The sequence below is a fragment of the Diplotaxodon limnothrissa genome, linkage group LG14 (assembly GCF_057381915.1).
Source record: "Diplotaxodon limnothrissa isolate DT_005_m linkage group LG14, D_limnothrissa_male_GT1.1, whole genome shotgun sequence".
Lineage (NCBI taxonomy): Eukaryota > Metazoa > Chordata > Actinopteri > Cichliformes > Cichlidae > Diplotaxodon > Diplotaxodon limnothrissa.
In genome coordinates this window covers 13,832,201-13,852,873 of record NC_140609.1, presented here as the reverse complement: position 1 = coordinate 13,852,873, position 20,673 = coordinate 13,832,201, and the positions used below count along the sequence as shown (strand labels likewise).

The 20,673-nt window shown below is 42.7% G+C and overlaps 1 protein-coding gene across 1 annotated transcript in view; it reads left to right on the top strand.

The window, feature by feature from the left end:
• Positions 1-20,673, top strand: part of hip1 (huntingtin interacting protein 1) — a 51,249-nt gene that overhangs the window by 12,590 nt on the left and 17,986 nt on the right. Inside the window, exons 2-13 of the mRNA XM_085371327.1 lie at positions 7,722-7,785; positions 8,275-8,417; positions 8,522-8,578; positions 12,604-12,684; positions 13,356-13,432; positions 15,343-15,404; positions 16,491-16,631; positions 18,300-18,357; positions 18,544-18,619; positions 18,838-18,981; positions 20,135-20,232; positions 20,515-20,587. Coding sequence (XP_085227453.1) covers positions 7,722-7,785; positions 8,275-8,417; positions 8,522-8,578; positions 12,604-12,684; positions 13,356-13,432; positions 15,343-15,404; positions 16,491-16,631; positions 18,300-18,357; positions 18,544-18,619; positions 18,838-18,981; positions 20,135-20,232; positions 20,515-20,587 — 1,074 coding nt within the window. The remainder of the gene's footprint in view (positions 1-7,721; positions 7,786-8,274; positions 8,418-8,521; positions 8,579-12,603; positions 12,685-13,355; positions 13,433-15,342; positions 15,405-16,490; positions 16,632-18,299; positions 18,358-18,543; positions 18,620-18,837; positions 18,982-20,134; positions 20,233-20,514; positions 20,588-20,673) is intronic.

Sequence of the window (20,673 nt, the reverse complement as noted above, 5' to 3'; positions counted from 1 at the left end):
TATTCACAGTGTGTGTGCGCTTCACATGTAAGCATGCAGGTGTTTGCAAACAGATGTGTGTGCTTGATAAGTTGTGTCTAAATATTACGGTCTGTGAAGTGGGGAGAGATGGCATGTTCTTTTTAGATTGTTATTTCAGGTCATCTGTTAGCGATCGCTGACTGCCCATTTTTAAATATCCGTGTTCCTAAAGGTCTGAGTGTATTCACACAAAGACACCTGGAGGGGATCTGGCAGGAAATGGAGACAGAGCAAAGTGTTTGGTCTCAGCTGCTCCCTGTCTGGCTTGACTGAGCAAGGTTTTAGCTGAAGGCGGGGGTGCTGTGGATTTGGGCATTTTTCAGCAGGCAGGAAATGGGCAGTGGAGGGTGTGCCAAGACAGGAAGCCTGACTGAGTGCCTGCAACCCCCCCCCCCCCCCCCCCCCCTTCTCTCCTTCACCTCCACCCCTACAGCGTCAGCCACAATGACCGTGCCTCCTCTGCCTCACCTCAGCGTTAACAGGGCTCCTGCATTCACAGCCTGCACGTTTCCTGTTTTCATTCCTTCCTCCATCCCATCGCTGTTTACCCTTTTTATAGCAGAATAGCTGGACCGGTCTCGGCAGCAGCTCCAGCCTCGGCCTCCGAGACATCCGTCTTTAATTTAGACGGGTAGCTCAAAAGGTATGACAGCAGTTTGGTGTCTGCTGTGTTGTTTGGGAACAGTGACAGACTTGGTGAAAGCATTCTGGGCTCTTGTCCCCTGTTGGGTGTGCTGAGAGGTTAAATCGGAAGGAGGAAACATTGCAAAAGGATTGGGAAAGCATGCAGCTGTTAAATACAGACACGCAGTCCTTCTTAGCTGTGCCATAATGAAGGTTTTAAGACCAGAGGCTTCACTTGTTGATATCATGCCAGAGTCAGAATCACTGGGAACATGGGTGAAGCTAAAGCAGACTCCACGGCCTGTCATGAGCTCTCTCCTCCATCCACACCTAAATAACTGCTGTCAGATAATCATAGTACCATAACTTAAATTAATCACTCCACTCCCATGCTAAGGATGCCGCCTCCTCCTCCTCCTGCTTAAATCCAGTGAGAACAAGTGTTGCCGAATTTACTCTCCCCCTTCTCATTTGGCCCTGCCGAGGTTTTCCACAGTCATTTTCTCATGATTGAGCATCACTAGCTTTGAGTTATTCTCGGCACTAATGCTGACATGAAATGTGCGACAACGCGCCAGAGACAAAAATATCCGAGAGCGCTGTCTTTTCTCTGTGACCGTCATAAAGTGACCACGATAAGATGACATGTCTCCGGGACTGACATGGGAATCAAATCGCCCAACATCGCTTTTTAGTCACATGCTCTTTGGGAGGCGGAGGGTTGGGGAAGGGAGTCGCTCAGCGAGGGCCGGTTCGTTTAGCAGGCAGAAGATGCTTTCTCCCTCTGGGTGCTGTGCGCTGGGCCTTCAGCGGGCGCAGCCAGACCACGATCAGCATATCAATGCCGCGCTTTCCACAGAAGAGCTGATTGGTGCTTGCCAGGCCCGACTTTGCATGCTTTCAACACTGTATCAATAACACTTTGTTTGAAAGCAGAACTGTGGAAAAGAAGATGTTTCTGTAGATATCAAGAAGCAGAAAGGACTTCTGTGTTGCGTCGGCGAGTAATTGATTGATGGCTCGTTATGACTCTTTGCTTCAGGGCGGAAAGGGGAAGCGCAAAAGATGCCGGCCCCCTGCAGATGCAGTGACGTAGGTTCCCCAGTTTAAGGACTCTCTCGGGGCGGATCTTTGCGCCTCAGCTTTATAATCACTTTCCTCTCACCTGTGATTTAATTGCTCGTCATTTGACTTTGTCAGCCGGTCCGAGTGGCTGCACTGCGAGGGGCTAATAGGCCACTGATTTATTGATGCCGGCAAGCCGCCTCAGCCAATGCCAGGAGATCTAGGCAGCTGGCACTCCCATTCAACCCTAACACAAAGTACAAAGTCTCACTGTGGGCTAATTGGGTCATCCTCATGTGGGAACCAGTTGCACTGGCGTTTACTCAATCATCCCTTGATTTTTTTCTTCTTCTTTTTTATTCTTGTGTGATGGAAAGAAAAGGAGAAGCAAAGCAAATTGTCGATGTTAAAACTTACAGCTTCGATCCCTGAAGGCTGTGTTAGCTCACATGCAGATCACAACACGAGTGTCACAATTTTAGTGCTTGTGACAAATTAGCAGCCAGTGACCATGACAGGAAATGCCACAAAAGTCACTTCCCTCATCAGTAAAATGTAAAGCAGATGTGGCTTAAGTGTAGACATGGTGTTTCAGTGTTAACCTACACTTTGAATACAATGTTTAGAAATATGGATCGTGTTTAAAAGAAGGAAAAAGGTGCAAAACACAAGAAGTGTGTATAGATTGTATTCAAACTCTTAAGTGTAAATAAATACAGCGCTATATGTTCATAACTCCTGAAAAGGAGTGACAATATTATCTTAATTTGAGGCTTTTTGTGTTGCCATTGGCCACATTTCATGTTCCAGCCTCCACACGCGAAGCTTCAAATTCAGTCTGTTTAATTCCAAATACTCACAGGTGCATCAGTCTACACAGCCTCAATGTTTCTGGAGAAGAAATAGCTTTTTGAATGTGTTGCATCACTGAAAGCCTTTCTACAACCATTCTCTGTATCAGCCTCAGGTGGTGCAAGAAATCAGGGTTTCGCAGCTGCATGGGGTCTTTTTTTTTTTCTTTCTTCCTTTTGTGCATGAACAGAATCTTCAGGGTTGTTTAACAAAAAACAAAACAAAGAAAAGTATTCCAGTAATCATAAAGTTCCCATAAATTTCCAGATCCTGTCGTCAGACCTTCTGGTTTATTTGTAAACAGGAAGTCTAACTTTTTTTTTCTTCTTTTTTTTTAAAGCACATGACTGATCATAACTCACTGGCCTTCCTTTTGTGGACTCTATCAGCAGACACAGGCTGTTTTCACGCGTACGCTTTTCTAGATCATATCCAGCGGTGCGTGTCAGGATGCAAACATCCGGCGCCGACCTTTAACCTTTTAAAAAACAAGAAAGCGTGCGGCGTCAGGTTGTTATACTTTGTGCCTACATAGAAACAACTAGCCGGTGGCCGTCATGTGTCCCGCCACGTGCCTGCTCTCCCCAGGTCACGCTAGGGGTGTCAAACATAAGGCCCTGGGTCCTAAATCGGCTCAGTAAAGGCTCCTACCCGGCCCACTGGACAACTTTAGAGTGGATAGATTTTGAACTTTTCTTGCTGTAAGTTTTACGGCTTTTCCTTTTAATAAAGAGTCCCCACCCATACTGCACCAAAGTATAAGCGCACTTTCTGTTATCCACGTCTGTCTCTTCTCACCTTTATGATTCATAGCGCCGGCTGTTCACCATCGACAGGACTACGACCTGAGCGCGGAGGGGCGGATGCTGTGCAAACAGCAACCAGCTCCTGAATTCCTCCTCGTCTTCTCATGATCACTGAATCACTCCTGTGACTGAACCAAACTCATAAATTAGATTTTTCTCAACAGTAAACTTGTGTTTGCCTGCCTGCCTGCCTGCTTGCTTGCTTTCGCTGCTGCTGATATGTCACTCAGAGTGATGGCGCGTGTGGAGGTGGCGGTCTATTGTCTGCCGTTGTTTTGACAAGCCAGACCCACATTCTTCTTCTCCGATCCAAACGTCATCTGTTTCAGGATTGTGGCTAGAAGGAAAATACTTTCTAGATGGGCTCTCTCGGGCATTTTTTTTCTCAGCAGTCTGCGACACCAGGTAGCGTTGTGGAAATCTGAAGTAGATCGAGGTGCACACACCCAGGTTGTCTTTCCAAAGCTAAATAAAACTCGCTGTAAACCTAGAATATTTATAGTCTAGTTATCTGTCAAGCTCAGTCACAGGATGCTGTCAGAACATTGTGCAATAGAAGATAACTCGAACATCAACATGTGGTGTATCTGCAAGATCACACAGAGACAGACTAAGAAGATATGGAGCCTTTCATTCACCGAGGTCAGCTCGACACAGAGAAGATCTTAAAATTTTCCTAAAGAGACTGACAGAAATCCCTGCTCCCAGATCATTCCTCCTTTCATCTCTCCTTTCCCTTCCCCATTCCAACCTCCTTCTACCCCACTCCTCCTCCTCCTCCTCTTCCGATTCCTCGCAGTAAACTTCCAGTCCCGGCAGCTCACATACTGGAAGAGGAGGAGCGCACTCTGAACATCTGTGGGAAGTGAGATTATGAAACAGGCCTCCCGTCCTCTGCTGACCCCATCCCCATCGCTCTCCTCGCTCTCTGCTGGAGACACCCTGCAAATGATAGCGGCAGGATACGCTGCCCTGTTTGGTCGTGTGTGCGGAAGACCGGCATTTCGGGCTCCGTTTGAGTCAGCTGTTTGGATGTAGAACTTTTCCCGGTTTTGTTTTCCCCTCGTGTTTAATGTCAGCCAGATGCTGCTTCACGTCACCTCGCCTTCACAGAAACTATCTGAAAAACTCTGAAGCGATGTGGGTTCTAGAAGATTTATATTTATTTGTACTTGCGGGTTTTTCTTGGTCAGCTGCCAGCTGACATAACCTAAAAGCATCGTGAAAACTTTCACACAACAGCTAGAAGGCTTTTGAACTTTTCATGCACGTATCTATGGATGCAAATTTCTGTCAGTCCAAATGTAAATGGGCCACAAATATATCTTTCCTACACAGTTTGAGCCCTCAAGGTACTTTCTTACTACTCCAGGCGACAAATGAGTATCTTCCCCAAGGGTACTTCTACATGCAGACGAAGGGAAGCCAGGGATGAAACCGCTGACCTTCTGATTAATAAACGACCTATTGGACCGTTCAGATATTCCTCAGAGGATGAATCCAAATAAATGCAGCGATCTCTGATGTTTATTTGTTTTTCTCATCATAAGTAAAATGTGTACGGAAATTTCTCAGCAGGTGTTAAATGGTTTATCATAAAATGTCCGCATATCGGTGATCTCCACAGGCTGAGTCAAAGAGGAAGTCCACTGGCCAGTTTCCACATCGCAGAAGGCGCCACCAAATACGTGAAGATATTTTAATAGTGAACTTGATTGCACAAAACCGGTTATGAGTCAGGTTATGTTTCGTAGATCAGCACTGGTGAGGGGTAGAGTTAAAAAAAAGAAAAAAAGACCTGCTGATGCGTCAGGCAGTCGAATGATGACGAAATTAGCCAGTGTGTAACGTTGAGGTCATATTGCATTGTGGGAAATTGGGAAATTTAGCATAGAGGATATGAAAGAATGAGATGTCTAATTCTGCCTCATCGCTTTAATCATTGGTGCTATAAACTCTGTTTTAGCTTTTCTTCTGGCGCCATCGCTGGGTGATCATTTCAGTTCCTGTTTTTCATTTCTGGATCATTTCAACATTCTGGTTTCTGACCAGGCGCCTACAAAACGAATTGCTTTCCACTCAGACTCAAACTGTAAACTTCATTTTCAATGAGCAAGTGTTTTCCTGCTAACAAATAAAACTAAAACGATGAAAACAAACGAGGCTGGATGTAGGAAATGTTTTATACCTCGTGCTTTCAGTCTGTGTAACGCAATATATCTGTCTGGCACAGAGATCAATTATTATCCCTGTTTATTTAATTTTTTATTACTATTACTCAAGCTACTGCACTTATTTGGCGTGGCTGTAGCTCAGGAGGTAAAGAAGGTCTAATGCAAATTAGATTGACTACTGAGAAGTTTGGTCTTTCTATCCCCGGCTGCTCCAGAGTGCATGCCAAAGTGTCCTTGAGCAAGGTACTGAACCCCAAAGTTGCTCTCCGATGTGTTGTTAAGTGCGCATATGGATGGGTCAATGAGGCATGTTGTATAAAGCACTTTGCGCGGTCAAGTAAGAACCAGGGTGTTTAGTTTTAGTCTGTTGTTAGGTGGTTGCTAAGACATGTGATGACTTTATAATATAATAAAACGGCTGATTTAACTTTGGTGCCTGTAAATCAAATGTGTATTGTGTTGAAATTAAAAGGATGCAGGTGCGGAAATGTGACAATGGCCATTCTAGCCCATTGGTAGGCTGTTGTTAGGCAACACAATGAGGTCACAATACCTGATATAGATGAGGTTTGGTTGGTGAGCCCCTGATTGTGTGTGAGGAGTTACTACTACTGCTGTTGATGTTATTACGGTTGATGGCTGTAACAAAATAATTTTACAAATATGGGATAAATGAGGAATTTTTCATCTTATTTATTATTTGCATGTTAGCATGGTACCATTAGCTTTTAAGCTATGCTGTGCAAAGTCCAGCCTCACAATCTGCAAGCATTGCTGGACACCCAGGCTTTGTTTTATTAAATAGTGGTTGTGTTTTTAATGCTTTTCTTTGAATAGCACTTTATTAATTTTGTAGTAGTTCGTAATATAAGTTATCTTAGAGCATGTTTAGTATGCCTCATTTTCACCTTCCTATGTTACAAAGAAAGAAACCCAAAAATATCCTGTATAGAAAGTTACAGTTGAGAGAAACGACTCCCTTTCAACTGAAACGAAACCCCAAACTAAGCCACACTCGGGATTGGTGGCTTCTGCCTCAGCTAAGAAGGTATACTCGCCACTTTGGTGGGCCAGGAAGTGCAGACCTGAAACATGTAGAGCCTGCACAAAGGTAGGCCACAGCGAGAGAGAGAGAACAAAAAGTAATTGGCTGTAGCAAAGAAATGCATGGAAAATGGGGGGGCCCACAGCAGCATATCTAAATGATGGCCTGAACCATGAGCTTTTATCTAAAGGGTAGTTTAAGAATGAGAGGGAGTGTCCATAGTACCTGCTGAAAGCTAATAGCGTGCCATAGCACAACCAGAAATCCCCACAAAAACTGCCAAACTAACACCATCCAAGCTACCGGTGGCAGCATTTTCAGCCTTGTGACTGTGTCACACTGGGTTAGAGCAGAAGTGAAAAGTCATTCCAGTGTGTTCTGGTGGTTCTGTAATTCATCTCTGATGATTCTTAAAATTTGAGCTGAAGTTGGAGGAGCTTCAGGTTCAGTCTGGCCAACATTCCTCAGTACAGTAGATGTCATAGCACAGACAGATGCTCCCCTGCTTATCCGCACGTGTCTGGTTGCTGGTGCCGTCTCATTAAATCTGTCTGGTTACAGTCTTAATGTTAACTATGTTTGCTGAAGAGTAGTCCGTGGTGGTTTTCTGTCCGGCCTCTATCCTCTGCAGATGTTGCAACTGTTTCCTGCTTTGTTCGTATATATGATGACATCTAATCCTGTGAATTAACACAAACACGCAGGAGAATTTAAAAAAAAAAAAAAAAAAAAAGCACCTGCGCCGTTTCGGCCCTTCTTACATGCTCTGTCACATGTCTGTAATTTAACTTGCCGACTGCACTCCATGCTGAGATTTGGCAGCACACGCGTCTCTTTCGAGGCTGTAGATCCTCCTCAGCAGCAGAGAGGAGGCCTCTCAGCTGCTGCCTTGAATACCAACTCTGCAGAAAATGGGTCAATCAGCGCGTTATAAAAAAAACCTGGGCTGCCTCTCATTCCCCAGGTGGTTAGAAAAGGGAAAAGGCAACTTTCTGAAAGGTGGAAGGATGTCAAGTTTTAAAATGAAAAACTTGACTTGTTTTTTTTGCTGTGAGTAAAAAAGCTGTGGGCTGATTTATTTCCTCTGCTTCTCTCCCCTCTTCTCTTCTGCCCTTTCTTTACTCCTCTTCACAGGCTGTCAGCATCAACAAGGCCATCAACACACAGGAGGTCGCTGTCAAAGAGAAGCATGCCAGGAATATCCTAACATTGTGTGTGTGTGTGTGTGTGTGTGTGTGTGTGTGTGTGTGTGTGTTTGTTTGAGTGTTTGAGGAAAGGAAGAGCATTTGTTTTGACTTTGTTGTGTGTGCAAAATCATCCTTCCGTAGCTGGAGGGCTGTGTTGGTGCAAAACAGCTAATTTTGTGTAACCCCATCGTCTGCACATGGCCCTGCTGCACAGCTAATTTAGTCATGTGTAAAACCAAATGGAAGGCTAGACGGACATATTTCTGTTTTATCAGACAGACTAAAAAGCACCAAACTGCTAACATCTAACATCCTGCACAGAGACGGAGCTAAGCAAAGGCCTCAAACATCAGAAAAGAGATCATTAAAAAAAATTCACACACAAAGGAGATGCAACAAATGTTAAAATAAGAGTTTTCTGTATTGAGATTGGTAAATACTTAGGCTCCGCCAGGCTACACAAACACTGTAAGCCTGTGATCCTTGACTGCCGCTCTCACCCTGCATCTTGGGGACCCATCATGAGAAAGGTGCCCACACCTTCTGGGCGGCAGTCAACCGGCTTCCTCTCTCCAGCAACGCCGTGCTCTGCTGGAAGTTCTGCCATGTCTTCCACAAGCTGCTGCGGGACGGGCATCCGAACGTACGTAAACACGAAAACTTTGTCTCCCTCTTATTGTAACTGTGTTCTGATACTCAATGTTAAGGATGTTTCCCCTCTCTTTGTTTCCATTGTTGATTCTTCAGGTGATAAAGGACTCCATGAGGAACAAGGCTGATTTAACTGATATGAGCAGGATGTGGGTAAGGATTATGTCATCTCACACAGTCATAAGTCTCATTTACTGCATTTTCCACACTACAGGGCACACTTAAAATCTTTTAATTTTCTCAAAAATTGACAGTGTGCCTTATAATCCAGTTTGTCTTATGTATGAATTCTGGCTGTGCTTACTGACCTCGATACGATTTTATGTGATACACGGCATTAGAAAAATCTGACAAAAAATGTTTTAGAACGGCTGCCGTAGTCAGGAGCCTTGTGGAGTAATCTGGGTCCAAAACTCCGTCCCCATTAGGCCCCAAAGTCAAACGAACACTGCAGCATCACTGAGAGTCAAAAACTGTCTAAATTATTTCATCTTTAATAAAATGATCAGCGTTGCTGCTTTACAAGGTGTAACAATTAAGTTTAACATCCAGGCATCCATGAAAACAGAATTTATTAAATTTAACAGATTTAGAAGTTAGCAGGAAGTTAGCTCGTTAATTTCCACCTAAACATGATATAGCATGTTCTGACTGAGAGATGTCTGAACAAATTAAAACGTACAGCTCTGCTATCACTTCCAACATAAATGAAGACAGAAAACTAAACAGCAGTGATGTTTGTAGGGTTACTGAAGTTGGGCTAGCTGGTATATAATGATGTGCTACGTGAGCGCTAGCGACACAGCTATGTTAGCATAACATAAACACAGTGAAGCTGGAGGATGAACGCCAACTTTTTTCCACTGGATAAAAGTTAACGTGAGGGTTCCTGATGGTTAAGGATAAATCCAATCGCTTGGCAGGATGCTGTAAAGGGACCAAACTTCAGTCAGAACAACTGAGATAATCCATCCACAATACGAGGTTAGTCATTAATATACTGCGACAACACGGTAATAGAGCAGCTGCGAGAGAATTCAACATTAATGAATCAATGGTACAGAAGTGGAGGAAGCAAGAAGAATGAGTTGAGTAAAGTTTGACTTCTCTGACTCTTTTGTTTCGCTTAATGCACCTTATGGTCCAAAAAATACGGTAATCTTCTTTAGTCCTTACTTTATTGTAACACTAAAAAGGAATTGAATAAAACATGATACGAATGAAACATACTCATTACTAAAATGTGACCATTTAAACTAGTCAGTATAGCCTGGGGTGTTACTCCTGTATTTACAGTGGCTCCATAGTGTAGTGGTTACACATATGCCTAGCATGTGAAAGATACCGGGTGGAGACACACATCACTCTGAGGTTTTGTTAGGAAGGGCATCCAGTTTAGAAATCTGCCAAATCAAATATGCCGAGCTATCTGCTGTGGTGACCAGCAATGCTACTCTCCAGTAATATTTACAGCTGTCGTCATAAGAGATGTGATCTATCTTTACTGAACCAGTTTTGTACAACCAAACTGTCTTTTGCAGCTATATGAAGGATGCCTTATTGTTATTGCCTTTAAGTGTCATTAAATTCTAGTTACAGTAATTAATGTTATAAATCATTCTGTGATTGCATGATTTTCTGACAGCTTGGCATTATCGTGCAGCTTGGCAGTGGCTTGTGGGACCACTGCATTTGTTATGTGAAGACACGAAACACTGTGTATTATTATGCCCTTTATTCTGGCATCGCAGTTGTGTGTGCAGAAGTGCATAGTACTGTAGAGGCGCTCGGTAAATGAACAAAACAAATTCTGTCAATTAATTTACGGAGGCAGTAGCTTTTTCGCTTTACTTCCTGAATTACAGCAGAGCTTAAAGTGCTTTCAGAGTAGATTATTTTCTTTTTAAAAGCATGTTGAGAGACCAAGAAAGCCACAGAAACAATAACGCAGCAGTAAATAAACAGGCGGCAGAGTTATTAGACATATAGTGCTCAGGCTATTTTTACGAGATGTCAGATTAAGCACCAGATTAAGTTCACATGGAATAAACTTGTGTAGCGAACCTCAGGCCAGGTGAAGGCACTCACTAAAAAGGCATTAACAGGCTGTCCAGGTGGGTGTTGACTCATTAAAATGATCTTTCTAGGAGTTTAACATATACAGGTGCAATTTTTGCTGATTTACTTGGATTTTGTTCATTATCAGAGTACGGCTGCCAACTGTCCTCTTTGCTGTGGTGATCATAGCAGATTATATTCATCATCATTTGTTGGTAGCCTGCTGCCAGGGTGTAGTGACAGACATAATGGACAAAAGCCACATGAGCTCATGTTGCATCATCTACCACCCTCATGAAACAGTAATGTCACCGAGGCTGGTGTCGTTCTGGTTTGGGGGATTTGTGCTGACATGCGTTTAGTCTTGGTGGTGTAGTTAAAAAACAATAATGTCATTTGATAATATTTGCATTTATCCACCCCACTGACTTCCCTCTCCAGGTATCTTGTAGGAAGCCAGAGATGCATTAAAAGAATAAATAATTTAGTTGACCTGAATAGGTTTGAGCACCACTGTTAGTGTTACTGCGCCTTTAGTTAACCAATAACAACCGAAAGAAAACACAAGTGATTAAAATGGACAAGAAATATCTGACTGGTTAGAAAAGCATGGATGAAAATTGTTTCCTGACATTATAAATGCAGAGATTATTTTATTAAGATAAGTTGATAAGTAATGAATTAAAAGTGGAAAATTGTCATAGCTAGCTAACTGTGTGCCTCAACAGTTAAATTATTATTCAGTGGCAGAAACAAACTTACACAGTTAACACCTGAAATGATATAAATAGCTAAGTATTACATTAAAAGTTGTAAATTGTCATAGCTAGCTAACTATATGCCTCATGAGTTAAATTATGTAGATAATAAACATAAAGGTTTAGATGGGCAGTAAAAATGATTAACTGTATGCATACATTACATTGTTAGCGCAACCTAATTGGTTAATAGTTGAAGTAGGTAACTAAACTTAACTAGACTGAAAGTTGGAAATTTATCTTAGCTAGCTAACGGTATGGCTCAATAACTGAGAGAGCTAAAGAAATGTTTTTAGAAAAAAAACAGAAGTTTTAACAAGCAATTTAAACGATTACCTAATTGTATAAATAAACAAATGAAATAGTCAGCTAAACATAATGGATAAATGATTAAAGCCTGTTTCCATCCGTAAAGAAAAACTATTTTACCTTCAGCAACTCACATTTTTATGTTAGCAGGTTAGCAAGTTGCATACCAAGTTTCGACTCAGGAATAACTCACAATTTTCACTTGCGTGTGTGTGTGTGTGTGTGGGGGGGGGGGGGTTAACAGCTAAAATGACATAAATAGCTAAGTATTACATTAAAATCTGGCAATTGTCATAGCTAGCTAACAGTTATAGTGAGCTAACAAGTTACAAGAGCTGTTCAAGTTGCTATCCAACTTGAACAAATATATACATAAAACAAATATATAAATGAATAGATTAAATAAATAAATAGATGAAAGTGGAAGCCAAAAAAAGTGTGAATAAACTGTTAGCTAAAATTCTTGTTAACGGAACATAACAGCTTAAACATTAGGCTAAATAATCCTGAATGTACACCCAAATAACATATACAGATATATGTACTATAGTGTTGATGAAGCAGTGTTGTCCATCTGAATGGGGCATGGATGGAAAATGCTGGGAACCACTGATAGAAGTGAGCAGATTTCTCTTCATTATATTGATGCCGGTGACTCTGATGAAATGCAAGCGTGTCAACTGCAATACATTTAGCCACAAAAATCTCAAGAGACACTCCTAAGTGATTAATTGAGCAACAGCGACTGGGGTGGAGGTCTAAGATATTCCTTATTACACTAACTCAGTTTTGCTGATGTCAGTAGGAAGGAGGATACAGGAAGCGTGGTCAGTGGGACAAAGGTTGTGGCCTCTTTCTTTCCTGTTATGTCATTACCACCCTCACTCACAGGCTAGAGATATTGTCAACTGGGTTTTTGCATTCACCCGTACACTGTGAGACCTTCTAAAGGTCACGGTGTCCCTGTGACCTTTAGAAGGAAGGACATGGGGAAACTGTTTCTCCTTTGTTTCCTTGGATTTCTTCACTTCCTCTTCTGTCTTTCTACATCAGGGTCACCTGAGTGAAGGCTACGGGAAGCTGTGCAGCATCTACCTCAAACTGCTCATCACCAAAATGGAGTTTCACATCAAAGTGAGTTGGCCTGACCTATAAAACCCATCACCACTCTCCCTCGTCTCTCATTATCTTTGTCTCAGACTCTCCTTTTAGTGCCAGCAGGTCTCTGCGGGTGGCTTCAGAGAAAATTCCAGCTTTTACACTAATGGCCTCCCAAGAATCTGTAGTGTAGCTTTTTATGAGACATCTGAGTAGAGTTAAGGAGGGACCAGAATACAGTGCCGGTGCTGTCCCAGAAGGTCTGGGTGTTTTTTGCCAAGGTTGAGGATTTTCACCTGGAAAGTGGCAAACATGCATATGATGCATGCCTGCTAGTATGCATATTAATTCAGTATTACTAACAATTGCTCTAATCAGTTGTTTCTATTAAAAATGGATCACTACGCGTAGATTGACATTGCTATTTCACTACATGTTTTTAAATGGAGTAATCGAGTAAAAGTAGTAGGGTGAAAGTACAAAATAGTGTGAAATACTCACGGGGTGTTTCAAAGTAAAGCCTTGTCATTTGTATCTTTTGTCCGGTCTCCCTTCCCTCATCTCCAACCGCTCGTACAACTTATTTGACTCACAGTACTCAGACTAATTAATGAATCTTAATTTAAATAGCACATTGCTTTTTACAACCATCAGATTGGTCTGGTATATAACCGTAATCAGGACTTTTACATTGCTTTGTCTTTCAGAACCCTCGTTTTCCAGGAAACCTTCAGATGTCAAACCGACAGCTCGACGAGGCGGGAGAGAACGACGTCAACAACTTGTGAGTGTGGCGAGTCGCTGCTTCGGCTGCTCGTATTGTTTTTGTTTGGCAGACAGGACCGCTGTGCTGGCAGCGTTGCCTTTTTCTCAGCTTTGTGGAGCAAAAGTGTGAAATGCAAAATCCTTCAGTTGTTACTGGACAGTCGCACACGGATAATATGTGGCTGTTCATGGGGATAACCAAAAGGCTTGTTCTTTACTTTGACACATACTAACACTTTAACACGTTTACAGAAGATGTTTCATTTGAGGTATAGCCTCCACTCAGTATGATGCAAGCAGTCTCCCATCTGTGCATGGACTGCACAAGTGTCCGGATCTGTTGTTGAGAGATTGCTCTGCATTCCTGGATGAGTGCAGGCTGCAGCTGTGCAGTGGTTACTGGTTGTGGCTGGCCTTTGATGAACATTTTGATGTTCAATAGGAGACATATTAGGAATAAATGGTGGCTAAGGAAGTGCCTGGATATGCTCCCGATCTGGAAAGAGATGGTCACGTAAGCCAACAGTCCTGGATCGGTATCTGCTTCTTTAATGCTTTGATAGTAATAAACCAGACATGTTTTTGTTTGATATTTTCTCCCAAAAAAAGAGCAAAAGTTTGTGGAAAATCAGAAGAAATGGAAAGAAGTGTGTAAAAGAAGGAAAACACTCGTCTGTAGGTTAAAAGAAATCTAATGTTACAAGTGCTCTGTACCCATTTGTTAGATTTGCCATCGATGTTGTAATCTGAGGCATGTATATCAGTGTCAGAGCAATCTCACGGACGCGGAGAGGTTTCAGTTGTCTTTTATTCGTTTTTGCGAGCCACATGGATCGAATTAACACGGGCAAAAGGAAGACATGAAAGAGCTGTCAAACACTTCATTTAGGATAGTTTGCCCATAACTATTCCTTTCTGGGCTTTTTGTTTTGTTTTGGGTTTTGCTGTTTCGAGGAGATTCCATGAGAAAGTTACTCTAGGAGAACTTGACTGAGCCGTAGAAAGTCCTTAACTCATCAACAGGACCTGTATCTGTATCTGCTCCTTTGTTCGATGAAGATCCTGATGAGCACTGCCGGAGCTAGAAAATGACCCCCAGCAGATCACTGGTGTGAATGTCTCTGACCAAACAATCAGGACTTATAGAGGGTCCTGTACTCACTGCCAGCACCGTGGAGTCCAATTGGAATTTGACATAGAATACCGGAATTGGCAGGTTTGCTTTGAGCACATGTGACAGACATGAAAGGGTCTTTAGAAGCCGTGGAGAACATTATGATGCCTGTAACGTCATTCAGCATGACTGTGTTGTTAGTGATAGCCTGAGGAGGTGTATCCATGACAACAACACCGCCATTGGGTATCAGTAAACCTTGGATCCATTGTCAGGCCCTACGCTGGTGCAGTGGGTCCTGGGTTCCTCCTGGTACATGGCAATGCCCGGCGTCATGTGGTGAGAGTATACAGGCATCTCCTTGAGTATGTTAGAACTGATGCCATTGGCTGCCCCTCATGGTTGCCTGACCTAAATCCAATAGAAACCCTCGGGGACGTTATGTTTCAATGCCACCAGGTTGCACATGAAACTGGCCAGGAGCTCAGTGATGCCCTGGTCCAGATTTGAGAGGAGACCTCTGCAGGACACACCATCCATCATCTTTATGAGCCTCAACATTGTCAGGCATGCAAACAAGCAAACTAACGAGCACCGTTATGAGTTTCTACAATGACATTTCGATAAAATCCCTGTGGCATAATGTTTTTTGTTTCCATCTAATGATGTGGCATCCTTGTGTTGCTAACAGATTATCCAGTCCATATCGGTGTAGACATCCAGCATGAGATCTGATGTGTTTTCAGAGTGTTTATTTATTTAAGTTTAGCATTTCTATTTAAATGAGCTCTGCGTGTCTCTCTCCTGTCCTGTAGCTTCCAGCTGACCGTAGAGATGTTTGACTACCTGGAGTGTGAGCTCAACCTCTTCCTGGGTGGTAAGTTATTCTGGTCTGACTGCGCTGCCAGCTGTGCTTATCTGAAACCGTGCGCATTAACATTCACACACCCACAGATGAATGCATCCAAGTTCACACTTTCACAGACAGGAATACGCAGTCTGACGGATCGGAGGTCTCTGCACAATGGTGCGCAGAAATAAAGATGATGTCATGATATATATATATATGTCACGTCAGAGCTCCACCTCTTCTGTTTCAGTTTACTGCCAGGCTGTTTGTGGATTCATGTTATATTTTAGCCCCCCTTGTTGTCTGGGTGAGTCATCCCAGGTTAATGTCTCTTGAAGTGTGGGTCGAGCTAAAAATAGAGCGCTGGGATGTGACCAGGAGCTCAGAAGAAATGCCAGGAAGGCTGCGTGCCTCCATTTATGAATGATCAGGAGGAAATTACATTCTGGTATCTATTTATCATGGCTTTCATTCAACATCCTGGTGATGTTATCAAACCCTCGTCCCCAACTTCACTCCTAATATTGCTCCCAAGCCTAAATCATATCTCTTCGTTACATTGGCGATCACATGTCGTGTTTTGACAAATCAAAAATCGAGGTTGCACCCAAATCTCTTATGCTGTCGTCAGCTTCCTCATGTGGTCTGTTCTCTAAAAAGCATCACGTCATCTGGGGGTGAAGAGGCCAGACATCTAGGTGCATGTGTGTGTGTGTGCACGCTGTGACTAAGCAGGAAACCACACCTCAGCTTTACACATAGGCTCTCAGCGGCTGACTTTGGGGATAGTGTGAGCAGGGCAGCAGGGAAATGAAAGAGGGGGGCGTAATGACAGCGAGTCACACAATCCTGTTAGTGTTCAGGTTGCTGCTCTCTCTCTCTGCGTCACTTAAAACCTTTAAGTGCAGCAAGAGTGAGCCGTGTGCTGCTCTCAGACACTTTATTAGTTAATTGTGGCAGAAGCAGTAAAATGAAGAGCACGAGTTGATTGAGTCATGAAACATGTATGATCGATGAGTCTCCCACTGTTTGCAATAATTACTAATGCTCATGTGTGTATGTGTGTGCATTGATTTTTGGGTCTGCATTTATTGACCGTCTCTCTCCTCACAGTGTTCAGCTCTCTAGACATGTCTCGGTCGGTCTCTGTGACGGCGGCGGGTCAGTGTCGTCTGGCCCCCCTCATCCAGGTTATCCTCGACTGCAGCCACCTGTATGACTACACCGTCAAGCTGCTGTTTAAGCTGCACTCATGTGAGTCACACACCCCTGCTGGTCGAGCACACACACGGCTGCAGGCTCAATAACTGCAGCGGTGCTCAGTGTTGTCGTTACTAAATGCAAATATTGTGCAGTTTTTGAATATCACTGAAGTGACTGGAATCCCTTGTTAGACTGGGCCGATTTGCATTTATTGATGTCTAGCTAAAGTAGGATTTCGTCCATGGTGATAACTGATTATTTCCATTTTTTTATTAGTTGAGATTGTGCAGGAAAATAAACACGGGCCTTACTCTGAAACTTTTTTTTTTTTAATCCTATATGTTGTTTATGGTTTTCTGACCTTAGCTTATGAGAGCAAATCCTCGGCTTAATCAGATGTGGTTAAGACTTAGTCTCACTGTGTTTGTTGACCAGTTTCAATCATAATTGTATTTTTATTTTAATGTTAATTGTTTTTAATGTTCAAAACTGGTCAACAAACACAACAGCAACATTAGGTCTGCAGCTAGCGATGAACAAAACTGCCATATTTTTTTAATGCTTCTGTAATTTGTTGCTAAAGGTAAATAGTAGTCATTGCCATCACATCTGTCTAAAGCACAGATGTGCTTAAGCCATTTAACACTAACTTGTGACTCATTCAAGTGCAGTCGAATGATCAGTGGATGGACCAGTGTTGTGTCTACACGTAACAGACAACCTAACAAAGACCCAATGTCTTTACACACTTTGTAAACATTTTTGTGACAGACTGCTGGTAACAATTTCCACAAAATAGCATTTTTGCACCAACAAGGCAATTCTCAAAAAGCTATTAGTCTGAAACTTGGCATATCTCAGCGTGGTGTGCAATGTGTCCTTAAACAAATTTGAGGAAACTGAACAGATGCAGGACAAAAGAAGAAAGGGAAAGACTAAAAAAACTATCTACAGCAGATAAACAGCATCTGAAAGTCACATCTTTAAGAAATAGGAAAAAGACCTGACACAGGACCTGAGTGATGCATCTGGACCTTCAGTTGATCCGTCTACTGGCATCACTTTCAACTTTCAGCATGATAATCATCCCAAACACACTCCCAATGCAGTTTTGTTTGCCCGCTTCAATAAGTCACTGCACCTTTTCCAAGAAAAGTATAAAGAAATGTGGGGCGGCTCGACACTTTTGAACATTACTATACCTCAAATATTTGACATCATCATTTTGCCTACAATAGTAAAATCACAGACGAATAAATACTGTAGTATGGGCTTGTATTCAAGGTCTCACTCGTAAGCACCACTTAAGTACAAGCTGATGAAGCCCTGTGTCTCCTGAACTGCACTGGGTTTAGCTGTAGGATTTCTAGCCTTACCTTTGGCTCTTAATATTCCTCAGATGTGTGCATACTTAAAATCTCTGACAGTTATCTTCAAAGATTGAGAGATGCGTTTCTCCTCTCTGAATTGATGGATTCCTCAGAACCCCTCGGGCTCATGAAAATTTTCAAAGCCTCACTGGGAAAAAAAAATTAACCAGCAGCTCAGTTTCAAAAAGCCTTTTTCTTACTCTCTGGAAAGGTAGATGTGGAAATTTGCAGTTCTGAAGTATTCTTAATCAAATCCCCCCGTATGTGTATGCAGTCAGACATGTTTTAAAGTATCCTGATCTACCTGTCTGTAAGTAATTCCTGGCCACTTGTCTTTGTGTGCACGCAGGCCTTCCAGCTGACACTCTCCAGGGCCACAGAGATCGCTTCCAGGAACAGTTCAAGAAGTATGAAGTTCACTTTCAGTGTCTCACACACACACACACACAGAGTTGGTCACAGTTTCTCTGAGCTCTTGTTACCGTGCTGAATGAATTTTTAGTGTCAGACCTTTTTGCTCTGTCTGCTTTTCTCAGTGAGGTTTTCCCGTTTCCTCTTTTTCATTTTTATATCTCTCCCCTTTTTGCTTTCAGGCTAAAGAGTCTGTTTTATCGCTCCAGTAACCTGCAGTATTTTAAGAGGCTGATTCAAATCCCACAGTTGCCTGAGGTGAGGACTTACGCGCATTTAAACCACACCTAAACGTGTAAAAGTTTCAGTTCAAAGCTTTTATCTTTGTTGTTGAATCCCATCGTTTTTCACAACTGAAAATGAAATGTGATGTCACGCTTTCATGAAAATGTAGGCAAATAGATTCCACTGTGATGAACCTGACGAAACCAGGACATTATACAAAGAATAACCTCGTGCCTTTCTGATTGTCGCAGAACCCTCCAAACTTCCTGCGTGCATCTGCTCTGTCGGAGCACATCAGCCCCGTGGTCGTGATCCCCGCCGAGTCGTCGTCCCCGGAGTCAGAGCACGTAGTGGAAACGGACGACCTGGTGGACACGGACGTCCCCGTACTGCCGGTAACCAGATAAGCAGCTCTGGATGCTGTCTTCTTAAATTTGGCCCATCTGTTTGTCCAGCCAAATTATTAGGAACATCTGTGAACTCGTATAGGATCCAGTAGAGCTGTTCTGCCGCATCGCATAGATTTATATTTAAATGTGTCGTCTATCTAAGCATTTCCTCTGTATACATCTGGTTTGTATAGTATTAATTATGTTGTTTTTCAGATGCACATGAAATCCAGTGTCTCAGCTTATTGGAATATTTAATAAGATCAATTTAAAAAAAAAAAAAAAAAAAGGTTTTACTGTTTAAGGTCCAACCTTAAACAGTTTGGTGCAAATTATTGGTATGACATGGACGTGATCAGCTCGTTGCACTGCTGAAGTGTTACTGAGGGTTTGACAGAAGCTTTCAGCTTGTCAGTATTTTTAGCTCTGGTGTTTCTCATCTTCCTCTTGACAATACCTCCAAGTACGGTTCAGTTCAGGCAGGTCGATCGAGTGCACTAATGAAAAGGTCGACAAACCGTGGGTACGTGTGAAGTCGGCTTCTCCATAAAGTGCTCTAAAATCTCTTGGTAGACAGCTGTGTTGACTTTGGATCAAACACCTCCAACAGCAGCAGGTGACACAGCGCTCAACATCATCCCAGACTGCAGAAATCTCACACTGGACTCTAGATCCTTGATTTCCAAATGAAATACACAATTTACTTTTATCTGGAAAGATACTTTGAACCACAGCGGATGTCCTTAGTCCAGGTAAAACATTTTCAGTGCTGTCTCTGGTTGACAAGTGGTTTCATTTTAGGAATGGATCGGTTTCCTGAAGATGTCTGAGCGTGTGGTGCTCTGACCACAGCCTCAGTCAGCTCCTTCTCTGCAGGCTCTTTCTGTGCCTGCTTGTTGAGGATGTCAGTGATGATCATCTGGGCCGCTGTCAAGTCAGCAGTTCTCCCCATGATTGTGCTTGCGTGTACTGAACTAGCCCATCAGACACTCTGAGTAAATTACAATCCAAACTGTACAAACACAAACTGTAAAGGAAATGTTCTAAATACAAGAGATACTGGATTTTCATGAGCTATCATAATTATCAAAGTAAAAAAAAAAGTGGTGACATGTTTCACTTTAGGTTGCTATGTGATTTGTGTGTTTATCCTTTTCAGGCTCCTGTGGAGACAAAATTCGACGACCTGTTTGGCACCTCGGCTGCTATCGACCCGTTCAACTTCAACAGTCAGAACGGCATGCGCAAGGATGACAAGTGAGTGTCATTACAGGAGCAGAGTGACATGAATAAACACTTATTGTATATAAAATTGCCCAAGCGCTGCGTAAACATGTCTCTGGTGCCTGAATGGTACCGTGTGAATCTTGTTCTCCAGTTTTATGTAGAGCAGCAGAGATGACAAATATTGCCAAGTATTTCTAACAGTCCAGGACACACGTGTGCCATCGTACCCCAAATAGCTAAAGTTTTGCTTATGTTAACAACAATCTTGTAAGATCAGATTAGATTCATTTTTATCTGTGATGTTAATGACAGAGACCGGCTGATCGAGCAGCTGACGAGGGAGATCCAGGCCCTCAAAGAGGAGCTGGAGTCTTTCAGACTGGAGGTAAAAACAGCAGCTTTTTTCCTAACTTTATCCGAGCAGCATCCTCACAAAACGTATGACCTTTTCCCCCTCTCTCCTGTCCGTCG